Source organism: Lepidochelys kempii, chromosome 25 (assembly GCF_965140265.1).
Source record: "Lepidochelys kempii isolate rLepKem1 chromosome 25, rLepKem1.hap2, whole genome shotgun sequence".
NCBI classification, from domain to species: Eukaryota; Metazoa; Chordata; order Testudines; family Cheloniidae; genus Lepidochelys; species Lepidochelys kempii.
This window is the reverse complement of record NC_133280.1, coordinates 1,583,499-1,611,426: the sequence shown is the minus strand read 5'-3', so window position 1 is coordinate 1,611,426 and position 27,928 is coordinate 1,583,499. Positions and strand designations below refer to the sequence as shown.

At 47.3% G+C, this 27,928-nt stretch overlaps 1 protein-coding gene across 5 annotated transcripts in view; it reads left to right on the top strand.

Moving 5' to 3' along the window:
* The window catches only part of LONP1 (lon peptidase 1, mitochondrial), a 51,497-nt gene extending 23,627 nt beyond the window's left edge, over positions 1-27,870 (top strand). For all 5 annotated transcript variants that reach the window (XM_073324137.1, XM_073324136.1, XM_073324138.1 and 2 more), the window contains 12 exons: positions 542-625; positions 1,370-1,590; positions 9,624-9,762; positions 13,005-13,183; positions 14,502-14,589; positions 16,146-16,268; positions 16,937-17,053; positions 17,317-17,457; positions 17,545-17,710; positions 18,948-19,156; positions 26,326-26,490; positions 27,479-27,870. In XM_073324137.1, the coding sequence (XP_073180238.1) occupies positions 542-625; positions 1,370-1,590; positions 9,624-9,762; positions 13,005-13,183; positions 14,502-14,589; positions 16,146-16,268; positions 16,937-17,053; positions 17,317-17,457; positions 17,545-17,710; positions 18,948-19,156; positions 26,326-26,490; positions 27,479-27,643 (1,797 nt within the window). In that variant the 3' untranslated portion in view covers positions 27,644-27,870. The remainder of the gene's footprint in view (positions 1-541; positions 626-1,369; positions 1,591-9,623; positions 9,763-13,004; positions 13,184-14,501; positions 14,590-16,145; positions 16,269-16,936; positions 17,054-17,316; positions 17,458-17,544; positions 17,711-18,947; positions 19,157-26,325; positions 26,491-27,478) is intronic.
* Positions 27,871-27,928: the final 58 nt, after the last annotated feature.

Here is a 27,928-nt window from a genome sequence, read left to right as displayed (position 1 = left end):
GCCAAGTGTTATTCCTTTTTATCACATTGTATCCTTGCGGGAGGGGTGGAACACTGCAGGAGGGCATTAGCTCTGTATCTTTGAAAATACATCCCTTGTGATCAGCCTGAGTTATGAGAGGTAAAACAAATCTTTATCTTCTTTCCTGCATTTGAATGACTGTAGAATCAGTGAGGGGTGGCTTGCCCACTGGTTGGAGAGGAATATATTGCATCTGGTTTGATGGCAAACAGCTGAGTTTTCCCATCAAGTTCCATATTGCTAGATGTTCGCTGTCCAGATTGATTGTGTCATGTTATCTTATGCATTGAAGCCATTGGATGTGCTTCTGTACATGCTTATTTCCAGCCTGTGAATGGAGAAGTTATTTTGCACCAGTCTCACCAGACCTATGGATGCTGGAGAATTGTAGGTTCATGGGAGAACATTGTGACAGCTCATCAGCCTCTGTCGTTAGGCAGTAGCCTTTCTCGTCAAGTGCTGACAGGCCTGTGATGAGTCTGAAGACATAGTTTGTTGCTGGGTGGTTGTTTTTTTTCAGATTCCCAAACGGCTTTATAAGGCCCTCTCTCTCCTGAAGAAAGAGTATGAGCTGAGCAAACTCCAGCAGCGTCTTGGACGGGAGGTGAGGCTCTAAAGGAACAGGGCACGTTCCCTGTCTTACAAGTTCTTATACTGCACTCATCACGGCAATATAGATGAACACTAAGTAATAGCAGTTATGTGGTGGCATCTTATGTCTCGCAACTGAACAGTGTCATCTGTACTTAGTCTTGTGAAGTAAAAACCTCACTAATTTGCATTAATTACTTGGGCATGCATTGTAAATTATGAGAAAGTGGACAGAAATCGAAGGAAGTGTAGTACTTTATGTATACTTTTGACAGGTATAAGTCACTTTTAATTTACAAAAACTTCATATTGCACATGTAAATATTCTATGACTTTAATTTCAATGAAGAATTGTGACTGACTTTTACAAAACATGCAAGAAGGGTAAGAAAGGGGTGTGATCTAGATATTGGAGCTTTGAAAGGGCCTCAGTTCTAGTTCCAAGAGCTGTGAAATAGATGATGCCTTGTTAAGTTGCTGGAGCCACCTTTACTTGTAAAATGAACGCATGTGACAAAGAAATAATTGAAATGCAATAAATTTGAGACTCCACAATGCTACTCTTAGTCACTTCTTAGAGCCTTAGAGTAGAACTATACTGCAAATGCTTTCCAAGGGGTATTTGAATCTTCTCTTGCTGGGGACCTCCCAATTCATTCAGATCTCTTTGGAAAGTGGTTGGAGGCATATGGTGTTGGGTTGGGGAGTGAGGGGGTTAGTTATAACAGGTTAAAGTTACTGTGCACATTGTGTCTAGGTTGAGGAGAAGATCAAGCAGACTCATCGCAAGTATCTTCTTCAAGAGCAACTGAAGATTATCAAGAAAGAGCTAGGCCTAGAGAAGGAGGACAAAGATGCCATAGAGGAGAAATTCCGAGAGCGGCTCAAGGATCTGGTAGTGCCAAAACATGTCATGGAAGTGATTGATGAAGAGCTGAACAAACTTGGTTTGCTGGACAATCACTCCTCGGAATTCAAGTGAGTGCACACTAATGCTCTTTGCAATGAGGATTAATTAGAGCTGTGTATGAAAGGTGTGCAGTGCCACAGGGCACCTAGAGCAGTGGTTCCCTGCATTCTTACAAAGGGATCCTCCAACTGCCTGTTGTCTCTTATTGTGACTCACCGATACAGTGTGTGGGTGTGCGCGCGCACACCCCTCCCCCCACTTCCTTCTCCTCTGCTCCTAGGTGGTGGGGAGGCGACACCTTTCAATGGGAGTCCAGCAGCCCCTTTGGCCCCTGGAAGCTCTTTTTAGACAGCTTTTTAGATTTTAACCTTCAAAAAATGCATTTTGGAGGCATTTGTTGTGATTATTTCCTATACCACCCAGTTGTGCCCCCAGCCCTACACGCAACCCAAGTCACCTGGCAGCATATTGCACCCCCCAACCCCACCTGGCAGCTGCCCCTCCCCTCAATCGCACTCTGCTCCATTTTTAAGTGAGCTTCCCCCTGTTCCCCCCTGGAGTCATGAAGGGGCCTGACTCCCCTGGCCCCACATGACGTCCCAGCCTCCAAGGGGTAGGTGGGCGGATCAGCAACTGCTTCTGGGGTCTGTGGCTGTCCATGGCCCCTGCCTGCAGAGGGGTGGTGGCACATGGAAAGGATTCCCCACCCCCTTCAGGTGCCCTGCTCACCTGGATTGGCACTCCCTGCCCCAGGTGCATGAAGTAATCTCCCTCCCACCCAGAGCTGTGGTGACTGACAGCACCGCAAGCCAGTCAGGACTCCCCAGTGAGGGCAGGGATCTGTGAAGCAACCCAGGGTCCACTTGGAGCACTGTACTCAAGTCAGCTCCCTAGATTATTTCTGGGGCATGCATGGGGCAGGAAAACTATAGCAAAGAACAGAATTGTCAGACACGTAGATGAACATAATTTGTTGGGGAAGAGTTAACATGGGTTTTGTAAAGGGAAATCATGCAGCACCAATCTACTAGAATTCTTTGAGGGGGTTGAATGCACACGTGGACAAGGGGTATCCAGTGGATATAGAGTAATTTAGATTTTCAGAAAGCCTTTAACAAGGTCCCTCACCAAAGGTTCTTAAGCAAAGTAAACTGTCATGGGATAACAGAGAAGATCCTCTTATGGATTGGTAACTGGTTAAAGATAGGAAACAAAGGGTAGGAATAAATGGTCAGTTTTCAGAATGGAGAGAGGTAAATATTGGTGTCCCACAGGGATTTGTACTGGGACCAGTCCTATTCAATATATTCATAAATGATCTGGAAAAAGGGGTAAACAGTGAGGTGGCAAAATTAGCAGATGATACAAAACTACTCAAGATAGTTAGGTCCCAGGCAGACTGTGAAGAGCTACAAAAGGATCTCACAAAACTGGGTGACTGGGCAACAAAATGATAGATGAAATTCAATGTTGATAAATGCAAAGTAATGCACAAAAGATGGGGTATAAATTAGCAGTTACCACTCAAGGAAAAGATCTTGGAGTCTTTGTGGATAGTTCTCTGAAAACATCCACTCAGTGTGCAGCAGCAGTCAAAAAAGCTAACAGAATGTTGGGAATCATTAAGAAAGGGATGGATAATACGACAGAAAATATATTGCCTCTATATAAATCCGTGGTACGCCCACATCGTGAATACTGTGTGCAGATGTGGTCACCACATCTCAAAAAAGATATATTGGAATTGGAAAAGGGTTTGGAAAGGGGCAACAAAATCATTAGGGGTATGGAATAGCTGCCATATGAGGAGAGATTAATAAGACTGGGACTTTTCAGCTTGGAAAAGAGACGACTAAGGGGGAATGTGATAGAGGTCTATAAAATCATGACTGGTGTGGAGAAAGTAAATAAGGAAGTGTTATTTACTCCTTTTCATAACACAAGAACTAGGGGTCACCAAATGAAATTAATAGACAGCAGATTTAAAACAAATAAAAGGAAGTATTTTTTCACACATGCACAGTCAACCTGAGGAACTCCTTACCAGAGGATGTTGTGAAGGCCAACGCTATAACAGGGTTGAAAAAAGAACTCAGTAAGTTCATGAAGGATAGGTCCATCAATGGCTATTAGCCAGGATGGACAGGGATGGTGTCCTTAGTCTCTGTTTGCCAGAAGCTGGGAATGAGCAACGGGATGGATAACTTGATGATTCCCTGTTCTGTTCATTCCCTCTGGGGCACCTGGCATTGGCCACTGTCGGCAGATGGATCTTTGGTCTGACCCAGTATGGCTGTTCTTACGAGTGGTGTGGGGCTGAGATGGGCTTGTGATGGCAGTGCTAGACCCTTCCCACAACCCTTTGGTTGGTTAGGACGCACTGCTTGGGAAACACTGAGCTACAGTGTGGGGATTGCTCTCCTTGCTCCATAGTATTGTTCTCTTTGCATTGTATAGGGTCAGTATCCAGCTCTCCCTTATGGACTTACTGTAGTTCCTGTAGATAATTATTCCTTTGATTTCTGTTCTCACTGTGTCAATTTACTTTCAACTGTTTTCTTTGGGAGTTCTAGAAATCATTTCTTACAACCCATTAGGTTGTAATTAGCAAGGGTTATGTAGTCCCACCCCCCACTCCTCAGCACAAGGCTCACACAGGGTTCACACACTCAGTCCCCAAGCAGCTCAGCTTTGGCTCTTAAAAGAGGGCTCTAGATTTCATATGAAGCGAGAAACAAGAGGCTAATCTGTCACATGACAGTGGCTCAGCAACATAACTCTTGTTAATTGATTGAAAAGCTTGGGCAGGATGGGAATTGCAAAAGGCTGAATCACTTTTGCAACATAATCAGCCCATTGATGTGGGCTTTCAGGAGTGTAGAGTGGTGCTTCATATAATCATAGAGTATCAGGGTTGGAAGGGACCTCAGGTGGTCATCTAGTCCAACCCCCTGCTCAAAGCAGGACCAATCCCCATTTTTTGCCCCAGATCCATAAAGGGCCCCCTCAAGGATTGAACTCACAACCCTGGGTTTAGCAGGCCAATGCTCAGGCCAAAGTGGAGGGAGGGATAGCTCAGTGGTTTGAGCATTGAGTGGTTTGACTCAGGCTCCATCAACGCAAAGCAGCATTTTGTGTAGTTGTCACACAGTGAATTCCATAGCATCTCTTTGCATCTAAAATATACTAAATATTTTTGCTGGCATACACAGAATTCTTTGCTTAGCCATGCTGGAAACCCAGCTCAGATTTCCAGCCCCAGTATCTTGGTATCTGGACTGGGAGCACTGTGCTTGACTTTACAACCTTAATAATGTTCTTTTCACATAGTTCTGTTTGTGTGCAGTTTCCTAGTTTTTAAAAAAAAAGTAAACTGAAGAAAAAACAAATTCCACCTTGTGGTATTTTACTGGTGGCAACTGATTATATTGTGGCAACTGATAGTAGTAGTAGGTTGGTGTCCTCTGTGTGGACCAGCTCTAGAGGGGAAAGAGACACACTTTGACCGTTAGTTTCACAGATGTTTGCTGACAGCAGAGGAATGACAAGATTCAGAAACCGTGCATTCCATTCCAGGCTCTGGAGTAGTGTGTGCCCTAGTGGGCATAGACTTGGCTGCTGCCAGTTCTCCTCAAAGTGTGAACCCTTCTGTCCAGTCCTATCTCTTCCCCACTCCTGTCTTCTCATCCTAGTTCCAGTTTCCTTGCCCAGGAAGACTTAGTCTTCTCACTCCCACTATGTCTCCTTGTCTAGCCAGTCCCAATCCCCCACCAGCTTCTCAGCCGATCCCTCTCCCTCACCCTGGCCTCCAATCACCCATTTCCCATTAGCTCCCAATCTCGTTCCCAGGTGCCTCTTCCAAACTCAGTGTCCCATCTCTTCTCCCTTGGACCCTCCAGATCTTTCTCCCAGTCTCTTTGCCCATCTAGTTACAGTTCTGCCCTTGTATTCCAGTTCTTCATTAGATCTGTCTCCCTTACCACCCCCACCACATTTCTTCACCGCACTGGTTCAGTCCTAATCTCCTTGCCCAGCTAGTCCCAATCCTCCCTCACCCATCCTGGCTTCTCATCCAATCTTGTCTCCCCTCCCTATGTAGGCTCACAGTCCCAGTTTCCCTCTTCCCTCCCCCTGCGGGTCCAGCTCTTGTCACCTCTGCTTTCAAACCAGGCAGCTTCTTCCTTCATGCTGCTTAGGCCCAACAGGAAGGTCATTCAGAGCATAGGAGAGACAGTCTCCCTGCTCTCCGCTCTGGTGCCTGGACCTGGCACAGCCCACAACTGCAACTGCAGGGAACGTTCTATTCAACCTTGGCCTGGAGCATGCTCAGTGCAGAAAAAAATCTTTGGGGAATTTAGCTGCTAAAATCTAAAGTCTCTACTGAGCATGTGAACTGTGACCCCTTTTTCCCCAAGTCCCTGCTTCAAAGCATGTGGGTACTAGAGCTTTTAAAAGAAGAGGTTGCCAAAATTCTTCACATGGATAAAACAATGTGTGTTCTGAGAAATGGCCGAACCTGCTGGCTGAAAAATTCAGCCTGAGGCAGACACCTGACGTGTACAACTTCAGTCTGAAAGGTTAAGGTTTGCAAGGGTAAAGAGTCTTTTAATGGGAAGGGTTAGGCAACCTTAATATGGTGGAGTCGCATCTTACGTGGGGGTTAGGTTCTAAAGTCAGCGCGTAAGGCAAAAATCACATATAGTCAAATTTACCCTTGAAAATCCCTTAAATTGCCAATAAAGTACAGTATACTGTACATGGTTTTGTGTATACAACCCTCTACAGTAATGTGTATGCATGTATACAGTATGCATGTATACAGTAATGTACAGTATATAATAAAGAGTACATACGCAAAATATAATTTTACAGTACTGTATTTTTAATTACAGGGGGTAATTACTGGGGGTCATCAGGGCTTGATGTCGATCCAGAAGACGGCAGTGGCGGAGAGCGAGTCGTAGATGAAGTGGGTGGCTCTGGTTCAGCTTGAAGTTGATTGCGTAGGCTCATCTGCAGCTGGTTGTTTTTCCTTGAAAAACATGGTGATCGGCAACTGTCGCTGTTGTCTCTTGAGCTGCTCAAACATTTCTTGGTACGGTCTCAAATAGTCCATAATACTACATGTGATTTTCAGGCTTCGTTCCATAGAGGGATCGTATTCAGAAATTAAATCATTCAGGTGTTTCGCTGCTTGGAACACTTCAGCAAATTGATGAAGATTCCAACTTGCTGGCTCTTCCTGTTCATCATCGTCATCTTCGTTTTCTGTAGACGATTTTATCAGTTCCTCTAACTCTTTGTTAGTCAATGTTTCTCTTTGGCCCTCAATTAATTCTTCAATTTCTTTCTCAAGGATGTCGACGAAGCCATCACCACCCACTTGCCTGGCCACCTGAACAATGCGTTTCACTTCTTTGTCAATTGTTGGGAAACCCTTAAAATCATTCACACATTTTTTTCCATATGTTTCGCCAACATGCGTTGACTGTTTCAGGCTTGATTGCATCCATTGCCTGTTTAATATAAGTGATGCAATCGGCAATGTTGAAGGACTTGCAACACGCCATCACATTAATCAGCATCCATGGCGCTACTTATCCGTGAGAACGTAAGCCTTGTGTACGTGGCCTTGAAACAGCGAATCACGTCTTGGTTGAGAGGATGGAGGTGGTACTGGGGGGGAGAAAGACGACTTCAATGTCATGCGCAAACTGGAGTGCCGCAGGGTGGCCAGGAGCATTGTCTACGATCAGCAACACTTTCCAGTCCTTTCTCTTCAAGGTACCACTTGACCTCCGGAATGAAACACTTGTGGAACCAATCCAGAAATAATGCTGCCCTCACCCAAGCCTTTTTATTTGATTGCCAGAACACAGGCAGGAGATTTTTGTTTTTGCCTTTTAGGGCATGGGGTTTGCAGCCCTGTAGAGCAAGCCCGGCTTTATTAAATGCCCAGCTGCACTGCCACAAAACAACCCAGTCACACGGTCTTTAGCTGCTTTGAAGCCAGGGGCTTGTCTTTCTGATTTCGAAGTGTAAGTGCAGTTGGGCATTTTTTTTCCAGAAGAGTCGAGTCTCGTCAGCATTAAAAACTTGTTCCGGAAGTTAGCCCTCTTCTTCTATGATTTTCTTTAATTGTTCAGGGTAGGCTTTTGCTGCCTCTTCATTGGCAGATGCAGCTTCACCAGGAGTCGGCATGTTTTTGAGGTTGAAGCAGTTCCTAAAACTGTTAAGCCAACCTTGGCTGGCTTTGAATTCCTTCTCATCAGAAGGCTGTCCCTCTTCGGCAGGAGGTTTGAACAGCGTGTAGAGGCTAAGAGCCTTTTCTCGCAACATGTTGCCATCGATAGGCACATGTTTACAGTTCGTGTCTTCCAGCCATAAGTTTAATGCCTTTTCAGTCTTCACTAAAGTCTTACACGCACCTGGCTCGTCACCTTAGCAGTTATTGAAGCACTTGATGCCATAGCTTGACAAATTTCTCTCTCTCTAATCTTGATGGCACGGATGCTAGATTTGTTGCGGCCATATTTATGCGCCATGTTGGAGACCAACATACCGTCTCTCAATAAGTCCAACACAGCCAGTTTTTCCTCCGGCGTTGGAACAGATTGCTGTTTCTTTGGTTGAGCACCAGATGAAGTAGTTGGCTTGCGTTTAGGGGCCATGTTGTACAAAAAATACGTACAGTATCTTTAAACACTAGAATCCCACTCAGTGCGGTGAGATGCTCACACTATGAGAGGCACGTGGGAACTGAGACCGACTGAGGAAACAGCAGATTCACGTCTCCCTTCTCATGCTCACTCCGGGGCATATGCTCATTGATGGAATGGTGGGCGGAATCGCCCGCACTATTTACAGGTATCTTGTTGTTTGTCTTTTTTTTTTTTTTTTTTTTTTTGGCCAAGCGTGTATAGTTGAATTTGCGTAAGTTAAATGCACGTTTGATGCGACTCACCTGTAGGTGGTGCTGCCCGTCCCACCTATAAGAAAACGTATGGAACATTAATATATAAACTGTTACAAGTGTTCAATGAATATTCTTCAGGTTGCAGAATCAAGCACTTTAAAATTAGGAAATGGCAGACTCAGTTTGCTTGTGCAACTTGAAATCTGCCTCTTGTGATTCTGTCCCACTTGCTGAATGAGGCAGGGGTCCTGCGGGGAAAATAGGATGTGACTATGTCGTTAAACTGTGTGGAGCCTACCACAAGGGTGCAGATTTACTGTTGCAGGGGCCAGGGAAAGTTTCCTAACTTTTGAGAACTTGCCTTTGCCATCTAAATAATGTTTTTTAAAAATATATTTTGTACTTTCCTATGTGTGTGTTCTTATGGGGGGGAACCCAAACTTTTACTTGCAACTGTCACAGCTCTCACTCCCCATCATGCATTGTCAGCCAGGTTTGAACTGTGAATCGTCAGTACCTGCAGCAGTATAGATCGTTACCACTTGAGCTACAGGACTAACTGCGTTAACTGGCAGCAGGAGAAGCCTATTATTCCGGAAGGAGTGGGGTGGGCCGTTGGGGTCGGGGGAATGGAGGAGGTGCTGTGACTTTCTCTCCCCTCCCCAGTAGCTAGGGGTGCTTGGTCAGGGGAAGCCCAGCCTGGCAACTTTCCCCATTCCCTCTGGATCTGCACTGGCAGCTCCTCTCAGGCATTGCTAGGACAGTGCCCGTCGCTGCTCCTCCAGGGGCAGTGTTAGCCCAGCCTCAGAAGGTTCATGTGGAGCCGCCATTTTGGGAGGCTGCCAAAGAGAGGGTCAGTTTTCAACAGTTTGTTTCAGCCAAACCTGAACAGAATTTCAGGTGACAAAGAAAAGACCTTTCCTAATCCAAGGGCTTGTACCCTGCCAGATGTCGAAGATCTTCTGCAAATGGAGGTGTTCGTATTTTTCAAAACAATGTTGCAACAGTAGCCTAGGGGTAGTTACTCATTCTGCCTGTGACAAAGCTGATACGACATTCCATCCTTTTTCCCCTGTGCCCCCCATGAGCCCAGGTTAAATCCCATTCGTCTTAATGAAACTTTCTCTTTCACTGGTGTGTTGGCTTTTTATGATGTTGACTGTTCTGATTGTTTGCTGCTGCCAGTGTTACCCGGAACTACTTGGATTGGCTGACATCCATCCCCTGGGGTAAATGCAGCGAGGAGAACCTGGATCTGACCAGAGCCCAGGCAGTTCTGGAGGAGGATCACTATGGAATGGATGACGTCAAGAAGCGAATTCTGGTAAGGCAGCATATGCCATTCTAGGTGGCATTGTGCAGCCTGGCTCATGGCTCTCTTTACAGTTTGTTTCCTGATGTGTCTAATGGGGGAGATACATGAGCCTTGTGGTGGTGTAGGATGGGTGGCAGCGTATTTTAGTGGCTCTGTCTTCATAAGGGTAGTTTGCTTATTACTTTCAATGGTCTCAAACCCAAGATTTTTGTCCCACCTCTATTGAATTGTCATTGACATCTAAAACCGTGGTTCTCAAAGTGTGGGGCGCATTCCCCTAGGGGGGCGCAGAGGAACATTCGGGGGGGGCATGTGGCAGGACTGGATCCAGTCCCCTTAGGGGGTGAGGAGGGGGTGCCACACTTCCAGCCCTGCTCTGTCCCCAGACCAGTTCCGGTCCTGTTCTATCTCCAGGCCCAGTTCCACCCCCAGACCAGCTCTGCCCCCAGTCGCAGCTCTGCTCTAGCTCTGCCCTCATCTGCTCTCCACACCCAGACCAGCTCCTCCCCCATCCCCAGTTCCACCCTCATCTCCGCCTTCAGCCCAGGCTCTGCTCTTGAGGAAGCCTTGGCTGTGCAGTAATGGAAGGTGGGTGCAGACAGATTCCGTTACTGGTAAGGGGGGTGGGGAGCGGTGGTGGTGGCGACAACTGGAAAAGTTTGAGAACCACTGACCTAAAAGGTTGTTCTTCTGATTTCAAACCACTGTGTACCATTTTGCCACGGGGTGGGGCTGAGCAAATGAGCAAACGCTGTAGGGAATAGTTTCCTGATTAACATTTATTCATTGCCCAGAAGCTTCATTAATGCAGAGTTCAGGTTTACCAGCCGTGCCACATACCCTTCCAGAATGTAGAGTACATCTATATTTAACCCTCTAAAATCCAGGAAACACAGAGCTTAAGGTACACACCAGGCTGCCCTTCCACCTTAGCTACTTCCTGCAGCTGGAAAAAGCTGCTGGGGATATACTGTAGGTATGTTTCAGCAAGGCTGCCCTATAATAAGCAGACATGAGAGAGAACTATGTAAGTGTGCCATTTTTTGTGTTGTGCTGTGTCCCACAGAATTGCATTGTCATTCATCTGCATGCACTCCAACTGCACTGCACAGTATTAGGGTGGCTGTATTGATTGGTGCAGGGGCTACTTGCATCAGGTAGCCACAGCTCACATGCTGATATGAGGATAGGTGCAGACGCATTTTTTCTGCACTGAGTTACATGGATTGTGTAAGCAGAAGAGCGCAGTGGCTATTCTTGCCCTGGTTGCACACTGGTAGCATGCATGACAGAGCACTGAAGGGCATGGGTGAACACTTATCTTAAGGTCTCTCTCTGGGACAAAGGGTAACTGTGGGGTCGTCTGTGCAGAGCAGGTTGAAGTGGCTGAGCATAAGCCAGGAGCAGCTAGCTGGTGGTGTCTCAGCCTGCCCTAAATGAGACTTTTGCCTTTGTGAGGACACAGTCTGACAGTTTCTTGTACTGCATCCTCACAGTGCTCTGTCTTCTCAGAAAGAATAGAGTGTTACCATGTCTGCCGGGGCAGTTGAGGTTTCACTCATAGGGTGGACTTCAGATTGTAGGGCAAGGATGGTATATACCGTAACTATCTGCAGTGCCGGGTTCACAATGGCCCCAGTGGCTCCATGGAGCTGGGCCCATGCTCAGAAGGGGCCCTGGCCTGCTCCACTTGCACTGCGCCCCGAGACCCCGCTGGCTCCCCCCCGCCCACCACTTGCTCCTCTAGGCCTGCCCGGCAGCTGGCTGAGGGCTCCTCTCTGCCCCCTGGCCGGACTGCAGTGCACCTCCGGCTCCGGGCAGTGTCTGCTTCCCTGTGGGGCCCCACCTGTCTCCCCGGAGCTGAGCCGCCTGGGACTGGTGCAGAAGCCTGACCAGTCCCAGCCGGGGGTGGGGTTGGGGGGGGAACAGTGTGGAAGGCATGGCTGGGCCCCTCCAGTCAAGTGCGTCTTGAGGGACCCTGCCGGGGCAGGTCCTGACCTTGCTGATTGCGCCACTCCCGAGGGGCTGGAGTGATTCCTGGCTCTGGGACCAGCCCTGGCTGCACTGCCGGCTCAGCCTGGCAAACAGTCACCTCCCAGGAGGGCCAGTGAGTGCAGCTGGGAGGCAGGGCTTGGGGAGTGGGTCTGGGGGAGACTGGGGAGGTGCTGGGCTGTGAAGGGGCAGGGAAGATCTGTGTGTTGGGGCACTAGGGAGTGGGGGGTGCTGGGCAGTTGTGGTGGGGCTGTGGGCAGGGGTGGTGTTGTGCAGGGCGCTGTGCATTTGTGGATGGATCTGGGGGGCCTCTGGCCATATCGAGTTGGGGGATGTTGGGCAGGGGGGCTGTGTGGTGTGGCATGGGCCTGCCCCCAAGGGGAAGGGGCATGCTGGCAGCACAGGGCCAGGTAGGCCACTGTGCGTCTGGCAACTGCCAGTTTGTAAATAGTGCCCTCGCATTGGGAGGAGCAGGGCTTCTTCTGCCCCTGCCATGCCCCATTGCCCCTGGCTGGCCCCTCGCTCCAGGAACTGACCTCCCCACACCGTGCTCCGTTGCCTCCATGGGGGCCCACAAAAGGTTAATCTGGCCCTGACTATCTGGGGTATCCTGTGCTCAGACAACCTCAAACCACTTAGAGGCATGCTGCTCCAGCCTGTTGTGGACGCACAGGCCCACACTCTGTGCAGCTGCCATCTGTTACAGCAACTTGCTAGAAACCAGAGAACCATGCTCCTGCAACTGGGTGAAACTGACAAGAGCTATGTCCTGCAGAGTGAAAAATGCAAGTATTGGTCCAGTTTCATTTTGTAGCAGAGGCAAGCAATTGTGACGTGTGTGTTTTTTCTCTCTCTCTCTCTAACAACGGGGAAGTAGTTCAGGAACACTGAACAGTAGGGGTGGAGTGCACACTGACTGGGAGAGGCAGGTAAGAACTAGTGAGGGTAGGAGAGAGGCACAGAATCCCACTTCCTAAGTCATAGACTCCAAATATAGCTGTCAGCTCATTGCCCCATGGGAGCCTGGTGTGCCCCAGCCAGGAGAGGATGTGCCGTAGGATCTTTACCAGCCCTCTCCTTCTAGGTTAATTGGAGGAGCTATTTTTTACCTATCTCCTTGGGTATAATTGGTGTCGGGTACAGTCCTCCAGCCCTGCATTAGTGAAAAACTTCCTCAGTGTAACTGTGATGTTCTTTTTCTCCTGGTTGAATGTGTGGCTGCCCAGTACTTAACCTGTAATGCATCTTCTGTTCATCAGGAATTCATAGCAGTCAGCCAGCTGCGAGGATCAACCCAAGGGAAGATTCTTTGTTTTTATGGCCCTCCAGGGGTTGGCAAGACCAGCATTGCCCGCTCCATCGCTAGAGCCTTAAACCGAGAGTATTTCCGCTTCAGTGTTGGAGGAATGACTGATGTGGCAGAAATCAAAGGACACAGGTCAGTTTAACTCAAGCATTTCCCACCCCAACGAGTTTTTATCAACCTTTACAGTGACCTAGTTGATGATGAAATGTGCATGTAATTTAAATTCCCATAGTCAAGAGCGGGATCCTATGGATATAGTAGAAGATTTGTCTTTGGAAGCTATTAAAGTGATGACTTGGGCAGGATTTTAAAATAAACAAACATCAATTAAAAATGACTGTTTCAGAGTAGCAGCTGTGTTAGTCTGTATCCACAAAAAGAAAAGGAGTACTTGTGGCACCTTAGAGACTAACAAATTTATTTGAGCATAAGCTTTCGTGATGCATCTGATGAAGTGAGCTGCTGCTCACGAAAGCTTATGCTCAAATGAATTTGTTAGTCTCTAAGGTGCCGCAAGTACTCCTTTTCTTTTTTTTAATTAAAAATGAATTTCTTTTTAAAAAGTACATCATGCTCTCTGCTCCTCTCTGGTTGTTCTATAACTTTGCCCCAAATACCTTTCCAATTACTCTATGCTGTTGACTAAAGGATGTAGCCAATTGTTTGACTACATTTGCAGTTCATTCTTTAAAATGTTCAAGACCAAACATAGCCAAATGTATTGCATAAAGACAAAGCAGAACAATACAAAATGGAGACATACAGACCCTCTTTTAGGAAGCAAATTCTCGCAGTGTGTTCACTTTCTAAAGATGGTGCACTTCAAGGATATAGGGGTGAGGTAATATCTTTTATTGGACCAACTTCTGAAAGCTTGTATCTCTCACCAACAGAAGTTGGACCAATAAGATATTTCCTCACCCACCCTGCTTCATTGATACGCATTTCGGTTAGTAGTATTTATAGTATGACTACCAGCCACTAAAATCCAACTCACCTGTTCATAATAGTTCCTTAATTTGTTCTTTTGTTCTCTGCTTTTCTTATCTTGGTTTTGGACACAACACTCAAAACCAGTTGGGTATAGAGATATGGTCCAACCTGTGCTAGGACACAGCATTCATGTATCTTGGCTTTGACAGGCTTCGTATCTTAGAATCATAGAATATTAGGGTTGGAAGAGACCTCAGGAGGTCATCTAGTGCAGTCCCCTATTCAAAGCAGGACCAACACCCACTAAATCATCCCAACCAGGGCTTTGTCAAGCTGGGCCTTAAAAACCTCTAAGGATGGTGAAGGAACATAATATGGACACCGTGTAGAATCAAGCATGTGGGTTTATTACGCACAGCTACCTCTTAAGCAGATTATTCCCTCAACTGCATGATATGTTATCTGATATGTGCACTATCCTATCCATCTTCCATGAATATGGTCTCTCATAAAACAGGAGGACGTACGTTGGAGCAATGCCAGGGAAAATAATCCAGTGCCTAAAAAAGACCAAGACAGAAAACCCCCTGATCCTGATTGATGAGGTGATGTATTGATCTTTCTCCTGGCTCTTCCCCAGGCTGCAGGGAAACTCCAAGGGTAACTTTGGAAATTAAGTCCTGTTGACTTTCAGTGCGGTTTGGGCTCCTAACTCACTTAGGCACTGAGACAGTTAAACCAAATGGCAGACTCCCTTCCAACCCTGATATTCTGTGATTCTATGACTCTGCATAGGGGGTGAATGGGCACAAAACCCCAATTTTCCTTCTGGCCCTAGTGGGGGTATGGGGGGGAAATTCCTTTAGGTTGGATTTAAGGCAGTGGCATGAGGGGTAAGAAGCTTAATTTCATAGAATCACAGAATATCAGGGTTGGAAGGGACCTCAGGAGGTCATCTAGTCCAACCCCCTGCTCAAAGCAGGACCAATCCCCAGCTAAATCATCCCCTCCAGGGCTTTGTCAAGCCTGACCTTAAAAACTTCTAAGGAAGGAGATTCCACCACCTCCCTAGGTAACCCATTCCAGTGCTTCACCACCCTCCTAGTGAAAAAGTTTTTCCTAATATCCAACCTAAATCTCCCCCACTGCAACTTGAGACCGTTACTCTTCGTTCTGTCATCTGCTACCACTGAGAACAGTCTAGATCCATCCTCTTTGGAACCCCCTTTCAGGTAGTTGAAAGCAGCTATCAAATCCCCCCTCATTCTTCTCTTCCGCAGACTAAACAATCCCAGTTCCCTCAGCCTCTCCTCATAAGTCATGTGTTCCAGTCCCCTAATCATTTTTGTTGTCCTCCACTGGACGCTTTACAGTTTTTTCAAATCCTTCTTGTAGTGTGGGGCCCAAAACTGGAGATAGATCACGTCCCTTGATCTGCTGGCAATGCCCCTACTTATACATCCCAAAATGCCATTGGCCTTCTTGGCAACAAGGGCACACTGTTGACTCATATCCAGCTTCTCGTCCACTGTAACCCCTAGGTCCTTTTCTGCAGAACTGTCACCATCTGTGCTGATCTTGATTCACAGGCAGTTATAGGACTCTGGGCTGTCAACCCAACACTTTCCACTAGCATGAAAAAATATTTCAAGAAGGCAAACCGTGCATAAAGTTGCAGTATAATAAAGTCAAGATAAAACCATCACTGACCCTGACACAATTTCAGATGGTGTTGATGACAAATCTTGCACTTGGCAGTGTGATGTTGCATTAGTCCATAAAAGCAGACACTTCTTTCAAAGAAAGATACAGGGCTGCTGTAAGCAGCCGCTCTTGATCTGCTGTTGTCACACGTTTTGATTCCTCGACACTTTAGAAGCCAACCTGGGTCACCTCTGTACAACTTTTGTCCTGTGAGTACTAACAACCACCCCATTTCTTGCCAAGCATGCTAGTTCCTAGAGGCTATGGGGACAGGGTGCTGCTGCGTGGGTGCACCTGAGTAAGGTGGTCTTTGTGAAGAAGCACACTCTGGTGGAGCAGGGGTGTGAAACAGCTGCTCGTCATGAACAAATGCACTCAAATCTTTGCAGTAAAAATGAATCCTGGTAAGAAGCTTTTCATGCTACTACATTTTCTTAAATTCTTCTGTCACTTGTAGGTGGATAAAATTGGGCGAGGCTATCAAGGTGACCCATCCTCAGCCCTTCTAGAGCTGCTGGACCCAGAACAGAACTCTAACTTCTTGGATCATTACCTTGATGTTCCTGTCGATTTATCAAAGGTATCGTTCCATTGGGTGTTTAAGATGGAAGCTTACAAATCTATTCAGATGCCCCAGCCATTAAAACTGCTGAGGATTCAGTGAGCAAGGTGGTAGGATAGAACACACTCCCTGTGCCCAGGGAGATGTAATTGAGACACGGGGGGGTTCCACATAAGTCTTTTTAACTGGAGTTGATTGCAGTCCAAACCTATACACACTGTACTGAAAACATTCCATTCCTATGAGGGCCTGACCTTGGATTGGGAGCCAGCTGTATGCTGCTGTCGTAACATCATCTGCCAGCTAGTGAGCATGGGGCCTTCTCTTCCACTTCTAACTGGCCAAAGCGGGGCTTGCTCTCAGCAACAGAATGTTAGTGCCCTGCCTACGTAATTGCTTTCCGAATTGCTGCAAGGGAGACTTTCAGTGTGGATGTTCATCTGGGTTTCTTCCACATGCTGCTGCTGAGGTCCCTGTTCTCTAGTTACAGTGGCAAATGCCACTTCCCCATGGTCACATCAGAGCATTCTGACTTCCCACTGTATGACTAATTGACTTGGGGGCAGAGAACAGCTTGCTCTGGAATCTGACTTCCTAACAGTAGAGGGATAGAACTTGAGGTTAGAGTAAAGTGAAGCAGCATGCCCATGAGAAACACCTAACCAGGCTTGTCTTGTCATATTCAGGTGCTCTTTATTTGTACCGCCAATGTGACAGACACCATCCCAGAGCCGTTGCGGGACAGAATGGAAATGATCAATGTGTCAGGATATGTCGCACAAGAGAAACTTGCAATTGCAGAGGTGAGAAGCTACCTCATCAAACGAAAGAAAACAGTATTTCAGCAGCGTAAACCTGTTCTGCACAACCAGTCAACTTGAGTCCAGTGTTCAAGGGAACAGGTCCAAAAGAGACCTGCACTCCCAACTGGATAATACTGGATTTCCACTGGAGACAAGTCCTAGGCATGTCTAGAAAGCATTCATTGATCAGAATGAAGTTGGGTGAAATGGGATGACCAAGCATTCAGTTGTGGGGAGAACACATGGTGGTTGATGTCTTTCAGAGGTATTTGGTCCCTCAAGCACGTGTCCTGAGTGGTTTGGATGAAACCAAGACCAAGATCTCATCAGATGTGCTGACTGTTCTCATCAAGCAGTACTGCAGGGAGAGTGGAGTGAGGAACCTGCAGAAGCAGGTGGAGAAGGTGAGGGTGCTGTGAATGTCAAGTTCCTCCTCTGTGTGCTTTCTGCCTTGGCAGCTTTCTGCAGTAACTAATCACTCTCTTGCACAGGTATTAAGGAAATCTGCCTATAAGATTGTCAGTGGAGAAGCAGACACAGTTGAGGTAACCCCTGAAAACTTGCAGGACTTCGTTGGCAAGCCCATCTTCACTGTGGATCGGATGTATGACCTCACTCCTCCTGGAGTGGTGATGGGCCTGGCCTGGACAGCTATGGGTAAGATGCAGCTGCAGCAGAATCAATGCGGGATTAGCAAGGTGGGCATTTGTCATGGGTGATCATGCTTCCAGGAGAAACTCACTTCCTTTTCGCCAGTTAGGCAGAGTTACTGGTGCTGAATGGAGAGCAGCAGCTGGGGAGCTGAATTACTGCTCCTCTGAAGTTTCCATGCCTTTTCTCTGAAAGCAGCTGTGCAGGAGAGGAAGTAAAATGTCCCCTCTTGGTCCAATGAGAGAACCTTATTAGCATTACTGAAACTCCCCCCTGTGGCTAGTTTAGCTCCTGACTTGTTCTCTGCTGAAAGCTGATATCAGACCCCTCTTGGCTTCAAGCCAGTGTGCTTCTTCTCCAAGGCTTCATATTGTGGGAGGGACTAATTCTGAATGTAAAGACTTTTGTAGGCATGCATACACGAGCCCGTTATCTTCCAGCAGCACGATGTGCTACCTAGGTACACAAGGATGGTGCACCATGGCATATGTACTGTGTCTCACTTGCTTCCTGGTTTGAGTGCAAGTAGCATATGTGCTGGCCCTCTTGCCTCATCTGAAGACTGCTGCTGCACACTAGTGTTCTGTCAGAGGGGGTTCCTGATAACCCAGAGCGCTTTATGTTCAGGGGAAAATATTCACCAAAATGAATATGGAGTGGTGGGCACAAGCTGCTTCTGGGAGCTGGAATGTTTCTGTTTCTGCCCTAGTGTATTCCCTGATTGACAGCGGGTTATGGAACTGAAGCTCCTAGAAGGGCTAAGCAGGAAAAATCAGTAAGATCGTGAGGGTGGTGTGGAGGTGCTTAAATATCTGTAGGATTGAAAAGCAGGGCTGCCTGGACCTGTCCAAGTGGCATGAATTCTTCAGAGGAAAATGCAGGCAGTATCTGTGTTACAGGTTACAAATAGGCCTGATGGGTTCAACAAGTAAATGTTTTTTTCAGAAAAGCGTTTTAGAATAAAGCACTTTGAGATTGTAAAGGAAGCAATGTGTACCCATCAGACCTTTTTCCTGTTGGCTCCAAAATGCCTGAGAGCGCTGCTCGGAATGCTATTTGCATTGGGTAGGAGTTGCAAGTGTTCTGGTGGCTTACTGGGTCCGATTGAACTGCTGACTGAGACTGTCATTAAAGTGTCAGGATGGTTTTTTTTTTTTAACTAATTTATCCAACCAATTAACAGCACACTAGTCTGGTTCTTGTTGGACTTTTCTAAAGATTCCTATATTCTTTTTTTTTATAGGAGGTTCCACTCTATTTATTGAAACGTCCCTGCGGCGACCCAAAGACAAGGAAAACAAGGATGGGTCCCTTGAAATAACAGGCCAACTGGGAGATGTGATGAAGGAGAGCGCCAAAATAGCTTACACGTTTGCTCGAGCTTTCCTGATGCAGAAGGAACCCACCAATGACTTTCTGGTGACCTCCCACATCCACTTGCATGTGCCAGAGGTAAAGAGACCCTGGGTCCATGGGGGCTGTATAAGGACCTAGACAGGTAGAGCTGGCATTTAGAGGTAGAGCCTCTTAGCCCAGTTGCATGCACTGTGTAGAAAACCTGCTTTCAGCAGCAATACCTGAGTAAATTAAAAAATGACATTTTTCCTGGCAACTCCGGAAGATATTCACATGACCTTTGCTGCCAGCTCCTTTCCTCAGCAAGCACATGGCGAGGTGATACTATGCACACTGCTCTTTAGCCGGGATCTTGGAGCATTTTTTGAGGCAGTATTGCCCCTGTTGGGTAGATGGGGAAACCCAGGCACAGAGGTGAAATGACTTCCACTTTGGATAAGTGGTAGCCTGAGAACTAGGAGACCCGGATTCAATTCCCTGCTCCACCGGAGTCCCTGGGAAAGTGAGCTGGGCAAGGTCATATTGGTAAAACTTCCATCCTCATAGGCCTCTAACTCACACTAGGTATGTGTACGCTGCCCGCAGCAGCGAGCCACCCCGCCTGGGTGACAGACTCAGACTTGCGGGACTCACACTGGCTGGCTTAGAACTAGCTGTGTAGACGTTGCAGCACAGGCTGGAGTGCAGGGAAGGGGATAGGTTGCAGAGCCCCAGCTTCAGCCTGAGCCAGAACCTCATTGTGCCCTCTACACAGCTGGTTTTAGTGGGTTAGCTCAAGTCCTGCTGGCCAGAGTCTGTTGATCCAGGCTGGGGGGCTCACTGCCACAGGCTGTGCAGATGTTCCTTAGTGTTACCCTGTGTCTCTGCCTTGCTCCCAGTCTGCACGGTGGGGATAATAGCACTTTCTACCTCCAAGGCAGGCTGTGAAGATAGCAGGAGGCGCACAGATACTATGGTAATGGGGCCAGGACCGTGCTTGAGAGAGAAGATACTTGTGCTATCCTCAGACCCTGAGCTCTGCTTGCAAACTGCAAGATTTAACCCAGGAACAAGGTGTGCACTTCTCTTTGGAGGCAGTGAACTTAATAGCTGTGAGTGTCCAGTGAGAGGGACTAGACACTGCAGGGAGACAGGCCTGGGAAACTCTGGGACTGTGGTTCACTGAATGTTACCTGCAAGACAAGGTTTGCACTGGTTTCAGAGTCTTGAGGAGTTGGCTGGTGAGGCAGACAGACTGGGATGGCCAGGAGCTGTCTCACAGTCGAGGCTCCAGCAAAGCTCTCTTGCTAAGGCAGAGAGATAACATGGTGGCTCATGGTGCTGGTTGCTCTGAGGAGAGTGTCACACAAGGACACTCAAAAAAACTTGCTTCAATATGGGGGGGGGGAGCACTGACTGCACACCACTTACCACCCCCATACAGAATATCCTCAAACAGTTACAGCCCATACTTGATGGGGATTGCATCGTGAAAGAAATCTTTCCTGAACCCCTTCTTCTAGCCTTCAAACCATAGGATATCATAGAATATCCAGGGTTGGAAGGGTCCCCGAAGGTCATCTAGTCCAACCCCCTGCTCGAAGCAGGACCAATTCCCAGTTAAATCATCCCAGCCAGGGCTTTGTCAAGCCTGACCTTAAAAACCTCTAAGGAAGGAGATTCTACCACCTCCCTAGGTAACGCATTCCAGTGTTTCATCACCCTCTTAGTGAAAAAGTTTTTCCTAATATCCAATCTAAACCTCCCCCACTGCAACTTGAGACCATTACTCCTCGTTCTGTCATCTGCTACCATTGAGAACAGTCTAGAGCCATCCTCTTTGGAACCCCCTTTCAGGTAGTTGAAAGCAGCTATCAAATCCCCCCTCATTCTTCTCTTCTGCAGGCTAAACAATCCCAGCTCCCTCAGCCTCTCCTCATAACTCATGTGTTCTAGACCCCTAAACATTTTTGTTGCCCTTCGCTGGACTCTCTCCAATTTATCCACATCCTTCTTGAAGTGTGGGGCCCAAAACTGGACACAGTACTCCAGATGAGGCCTCACCAATGTCGAATAGAGGGGAACGATCACGTCCCTCGATCTGCTCGCTATGCCCCTACTTATACATCCCAAAATGCCATTGGCCTTCTTGGCAACAAGGGCACACTGCTGACTCAGATCCAGCTTCTCGTCCACTGTCACCCCTAGGTCCTTTTCCGCAGAACTGCTGCCTAGCCATTCGGTCCCTAGTCTGTAGCTGTGCGTTGGGTTCTTCCGTCCTAAGTGCAGGACCCTGCACTTATCCTTATTGAACCTCATCAGATTTCTTTTGGCCCAATCCTCCAATTTGTCTAGGTCCTTCTGTATCCTATCCCTCCCCTCCAGCGTATCTACCGCTCCTCCCAGTTTAGTATCATCTGCAAATTTGCTGAGAGTGCAATCCACACCATCCTCCAGATCATTAATGAAGATATTGAACAAAACCGGCCCCAGGACCGACCCTTGGGGCACTCCACTTGATACCGGCTGCCAACTAGACATGGAGCCATTGATCACTACCCGTTGAGCCCGACAATATAGCCAGCTTTCTACCCACCTTATAGTGCATTCATCCAGCCCATACTTCCTTAACTTGCTGACAAGAATACTGTGGGAGACAGTGTCAAAAGCTTTGCTAAAGTCAAGAAACAATACATCCACTGCTTTCCCTTCATCCACAGAACCAGTAATCTCATCATAAAAGGCGATTAGATTAGTCAGGCATGACCTTCCCTTGGTGAATCCATGCTGGCTGTTCCTGATCACTTTCCTCTCATGCAAGTGCTTCAGGATTGATTCTTTGAGGACCTGCTCCATGATTTTTCCAGGGACTGAGGTGAGGCTGACTGGCCTGTAGTTCCCAGGATCCTCCTCCTTCCCTTTTTTAAAGATTGGCACTACATTAGCCTTTTTCCAGTCATCCGGGACTTCCCCGGTTTGCCACGAGTTTTCAAAGATAATGGCCAATGGCTCTGCAATCACAGCCGCCAATTCCTTCAGCACTCTCGGATGCAACTCGTCCGGCCCCATGGACTTGTGCACGTCCAGCTTTTCTAAATAGTCCCTAACCACCTCTATCTCCACAGAGGGCTGGCCATCTGTTCCCCATTTTGTGATGCCCAGTGCAGCAGTCTGGGAGCTGACCTTGTTAGTGAAGACAGAGGCAAAAAAAGCATTGAGTACATTAGCTTTTTCCACATCCTCTGTCACTAGGTTGCCTCCCTCATTCATTAAGGGGCCCACACTTTCCTTGGCTTTCTTCTTGTTGCCAACATACCTGAAGAAACCCTTCTTGTTACTCTTGACATCTCTCGCTAGCTGCAGCTCCAGGTGCGATTTGGCCCTCCTGATATCATTCCTACATGCCCGAGCAATATTTTTATACTCTTCCCTGGTCATATGTCCAACCTTACACTTCTTGTAAGCTTCTTTTTTATGTTTAAGATCCGCTAGGATTTCACCATTAAGCCAAGCTGGTCGCCTGCCATATTTACTATTCTTTCGACTCATCGGGATGGTTTGTCCCTGTAACCTCAACAGGGATTCCTTGAAATACAGCCAGCTCTCCTGGACTCCTTTCCCCTTCAAGTTAGTCCCCCAGGGGATCCTGGCCATCCGTTCCCTGAGGGAGTCGAAGTCTGCTCCCTCTTCAGATGTAGCTCAGGACAGTTTACCACTCTGCCCTGCATTCTCTGTACAGGTTGATTCACCTTCCTCCACCAGTTCTGGAGTCCTTGTACTGGTGACATCCCCACAATGGACCTGTTTGCAACAAGAGAAAACTGGAAATGTTGCCTGTTCTGCTCTTGGAGGGGACGCCTTTCACTGCAGCTAACAATCGACTGCTGTATGCCTTCCCTTCTCTTCCAGTTATTCCACAGGTCATCGCTAAGCTCAAGGCAGATCAAGCCAGACTCATCATGATTACCCTGGCATGACCGAGACAGTGCTGGTTCTCAGATCTCCTTGCTGTCAGTCCAGCCTCCCATGCTGCTTCTCCTCCATCCTGACGACCTCAGACGGACCACAGCATGGTGATGAGCTCTGTTCACCTTCTGGCATGGCTGAACAAGGGGAAAGAGTGTTGTTCAGAGGCTCTCCAAAAGGTCCTACTTAACAGCAGGAAGTCTTTCACTAGGACGGCCTACTTAGTGAAGTGGAAGAGGATTTTGGTGTGTTTTGGAACCCGTCCAACAGGGACTTTCATCCAGGACATCTTAGAGTACCTGCTGTACCTTCAGAAATTAGGCTTGGCGCTTGGCAGCAGTATCCACGTTTCATCCCCCTATCCAAGGGAAATCGGTTTTCTCCAACACTATGGTGATGAGATTTCTGAAAGGATTTCTTCACCTGCATCCTCTGGTCGGAGAGCCTGTCCCCTTGTGGGGTCTGGACATGGTTTTAACAGCGCTGATGAGGCCTCCATTTGAGCCTCTTGCTTCCTGTCCACTGCCCCTCTTGTCTGAGAAAACTGCCTTCTTGATAGCTATCACCATTGCCAGGAGGCTGGGTGAGTTGCAGGCCCTGATGATGTGGCCTCCTTACACGCAGTTCTCCAGGGATAAGGTAATGCTTTAGCCACACCCAAAGTTGTCTCCCAGTTTCTTCTGAACGAGGCTGAATATTTGCCTGTGTTCTTCCCTAAGCCACTTTCCTCCCCAGAGGAACAGCGCCTCCATATGTTAGATGGTGTCTCTAGCCTTTTATCTGAACAGAACTGAATTGTTTCATGCTTCACCTCACAGACCACATGAAGGGACAAGTGTTCTCTGCACAGACCATCTCTAGAGGAATAACATCTTGTATCAGGACTGTGTATGAGATAGCATCGGCAACGTCTCCTCAGCAGATACGGCAATGTCAATAGCCTTCCTTAATGATATTTCCATTATTATACATCTGTAGGGCGGCCACATGGTCGTCCATAGATATGTTTTACGGACCATTATGCTATCACTGCATCTTCCAGAGCAGATGCTAGGGTTGGAAGAGTGGACCTTCGATGCTTACTCTGACAGACACCAAGCCCCACCTCTACAAGGATACCGCTTGTGAGTCACCTACTTGGAATAGACAGCAAGTAGCAATGGTTAACTTTCTATAACTGTGGTTCTTTGAGATATGATGCAGACGTTTATTCCATGACCCACCCGCCATCCCTTCTGCATTGGAGTCTTGGTGCAAAGGAAAATGGGGGTAGGGGCAACTCCATAACGGAGGGACTACAGACATGAGGTGTGAACGCTGTCCCTCTACAGGTACTGCTAGGCAAAAATCACTGGTACGCAGGCACACCTACTTGGAATACACATCTGGAAGAACCAGAGTTACAGTAACTTTCTCTCTTCTGGCACTGTACCTTTGCTAAATGCTGTTGAGGACTAGCCTTTTAATCTCTAGGCTCTTCTTTATTCCCTCTCTGGTATAGTCACTGTAGCTTTAAAGCCCCTGACCTGGCCTGTCCCCACCTCCTGGGCAGGGTCAGTGGAAAACGGGTGTTGACATGTCATGCAGGATACAAGGAAGTGCTTCAGGAGGTGCTTACATGCCTTTGAGTTTCTAGATTACTATTCACCTGTAAGCACATCCAGAATCTATGGTATCTTTAATCCTAGTGTCCCATGTCTTAGAGCAGAGGTTTTCAACCTTTTTTCATTTGTGGACCTCTGAATTTCGAATGGAGGTGGAGGATCTCTTTAGAAATCTTAGATGTAGTCTGCAGACTCCCATGGGTCCATTGACCACAGGTAGAAAACCACTGGCTGAGAGAACTGAAGCTAATATTAGAGCTGTATAGACAATCGTGATGTTTGAGCAGGGCTATATCCAAGATTCCACCAGTGACATTTCAGCCAATGTTAGCCGACGGCCAAGGATGTTTGGTGAGGTGCCAGCTATGCCCGTTTATACCATCCGTGACTTTAACCGCTAGGACGCACTGTCCCTTCGCGGCGGGCAGCCTGGGCTAGGCTGACGGATGCCCCAAGGTCCTAACCACCCGTGACTTTAACTGCTAGAGCTCAGAGCTCCTTCGCAGCGGGCAGCCAGGATTGACTGACAGGTGCCCCAAGAGTTTGCCCCGTGGAGGCGGCACAACTCAACACTAGGCTCTTAGTACTCTCACCTAATGGCCAGGCTTTAGAGCCAAAACGGCTGAGGTTCTTTAATTGTGTTGGCTGCTTTACAGTAAACCAGAGAAAACAAGTCAGGCTTATGCACAAATGGTTACCAAAATTTATTAAGCTAGATTCTAATCATGTGGTTACAAAATTGCTAGTGCCTACTTATTTAAATGTAGAGATGTTACACACACAAACAAGTTACAAAACTGAAGCCACAATCCCAAAGAAAGAAAACAAAGTATAGAGCTCTATTTCAAAATATGTGTACACTAAAGATAGATCAGGTGTGGGTGCTTCTTACCCTCCTTGCATCTCTCGATTCCAGCGGTGCCAAGCCAGGATCGGTCACTCAATTCCGCGGAAAGACGAATAAGGGACAAGGCGTAGGGACCCTCTTAGCTGCAGAAGCCTTGGGAGGCTGTCACTTATCTGACCAGCAGATAGATAGTGAAAAGCACTCAAAAATCATGGTGCTGTAGGTCCCCTACTTATACCTCTGTACTCCTTTATTCTCTTTCTCCTTTCTTATGCCAAATTGAGGCTGGTCTGTCTGGGCGATGCCAGCTTTCGCAAGAGTAGTTTACACTTGCAAGGGAGAGAAACAATAAGTTTCGACTACTGGACATTTCTTTTATCAGGGTAAATATTTTCCCACCTAGGATGTTGGTGTGTGTGCATCACGCTATTTAGTTGGGGCTAAGAGCCATGTCTGTCACAGGGCCTCTGCCTGCTGTGAGCTTAATCGTGTATCTGTTCCCAGAGGCACATTGTAGCAGCACACCTGTGCTTTCACAGCTTCAAAGGCTGTGCTGGAATATATGTTAAGTGCCCTGTTCCTGCTTCCTCCTGTGTTTCCAGCAATGCTGGTCTGAGAGGGGGGGGCGGCTGTCTGGCTACAGCCAAACATCTATGCAGTAAATCAAATGTTGCATCAGACAGCAAAGCTGGAGACCTGCTGAAGTCTGGAACTGGGCTTCTGTTCCCCTGACCATACTAAGCTGGCAGTGACAAAGGTGTGGAAGTGGGCTCTACTACAGATCTGTGTACATCATGACAGTACTAAGTATTTCACACAAGCCTCTGCTTGGTTTGAATGATTGTCAGAGTGTGACTTTCTCTTTCCAGGGAGCGACTCCCAAGGACGGGCCAAGTGCAGGATGTACCATAATAACGGCCTTACTGTCATTGGCCATGAATCGTCCAGCGAGGCAAAACGTGGCCATGACTGGAGAGGTGTCATTAACTGGAAAGATTCTTCCTGTTGGTGGAATCAAGGAGAAGACTATTGCAGTAAGCACCTTCCTCTTGTGTAAGATCATCTGCTGGTGCATGACAATGGGGAGGGCCCTAGAGTGCTTGCTGAGTGACATCACTGTAGTGCTGGACCACTTACTCCTGCTGTCCTGTGGGTGTTAATAGTGAAAACAAGGTGGGGGAGGGAATATCTTTTATAGGACCAACTTCTGTTTGGGAAAGACACAAGCTTTCGAGCTACACTGACCTCTTCTTCAGGGCTGTCTCTTTCCCCAAAAGAAGTTGGTGCAGTAAAAGATATTCCCTTACCTACCTTGTCTCTCTAATAGGCCAGGACCAGCATGGCTCAACAACACTGCAAACAGGCCCAGCAGTGTGAGCATGGAGATCTTGCCTGTGGCCACAAGCTCAGCTTTTATTGGCACCAGTGCTTCCCTGTGCTGTACCTAAGGAGTATCTAGCATGTTGGAAAACCTTGCATGGTGGTGGTGGCGGCTTTTGGTAACTGAAGATTATCTGGCTTGAAGGGCTTCTGGAAGACTGAGGGGCCTATTGTGGGTTTTTAAGGATAGGGGTAGGTTTGTTTCTCTGAAGGAAGCGAAGCATTGGTAACTTCTACTGATGGCGGGCAAAGTGTAGCCTGCTTAGCCCTTGCTAACCAGTGCATTGTCTCTAAATTGTACAGCCTGACCTTGGTTAGACCAAGGTTTTAAAATCTTGTAGACCTTGTCTAAACTACCCAAGCAAATTATTTTTAATTCAGGTCCGCTAAAGAGTTTCCTGGCTAAGACCAAACAAGGCAGCCTTAGATACTTTCCATTTCAATTGTCCTTGGCATCTCTTAATGTGGAGGAAAATTTTTGGTAAGTGACAAAGATTAAGATACAGGCCTTAATCTGTAAAATCCAGGACTATGCACAATGAAGGGGAACTACTTCTTTCAGCAAAGACATGTTCCACAAATTTTCCTTTGCTAAATACACTTCCTACCACAGTCCATATAATGGTGTTCTTTCCTCCCTAGGCCAAGCGAGCTGGTGTTACCTGTATCATTCTCCCATCAGAGAACAAGAAGGATTACTATGACCTTGCTGACTTCATTACAGAGGGACTAGAAGTGCATTTTGTTGAGCACTACAACAAAATATTTGACATAGTGTTTCCAGAACTTGATACCCCTGGAGGATGACTGATGTGAACCGTTTGTACTAAGGGTCCGTCCCTGGCTGCTCTACACCACCCCAAAAGCGAGATGGCCTGGGACAGGTAACACTTGGAGCATGAATATTGCTGCTGCGCAGCCACTGAAATTAATTATGGCTTAATTTGCTGCTGCCTTGGTTACTGTGAGGCATTTCCCACTTACGTTTACGAAGGGATTTGAATTATGACCTGATTAAAATATTTCTAATAAGATGCGGGTCTGCTTTGCACTAGTCTGTCCTGCCTCATCTACTGAAGATGGGATTTACTG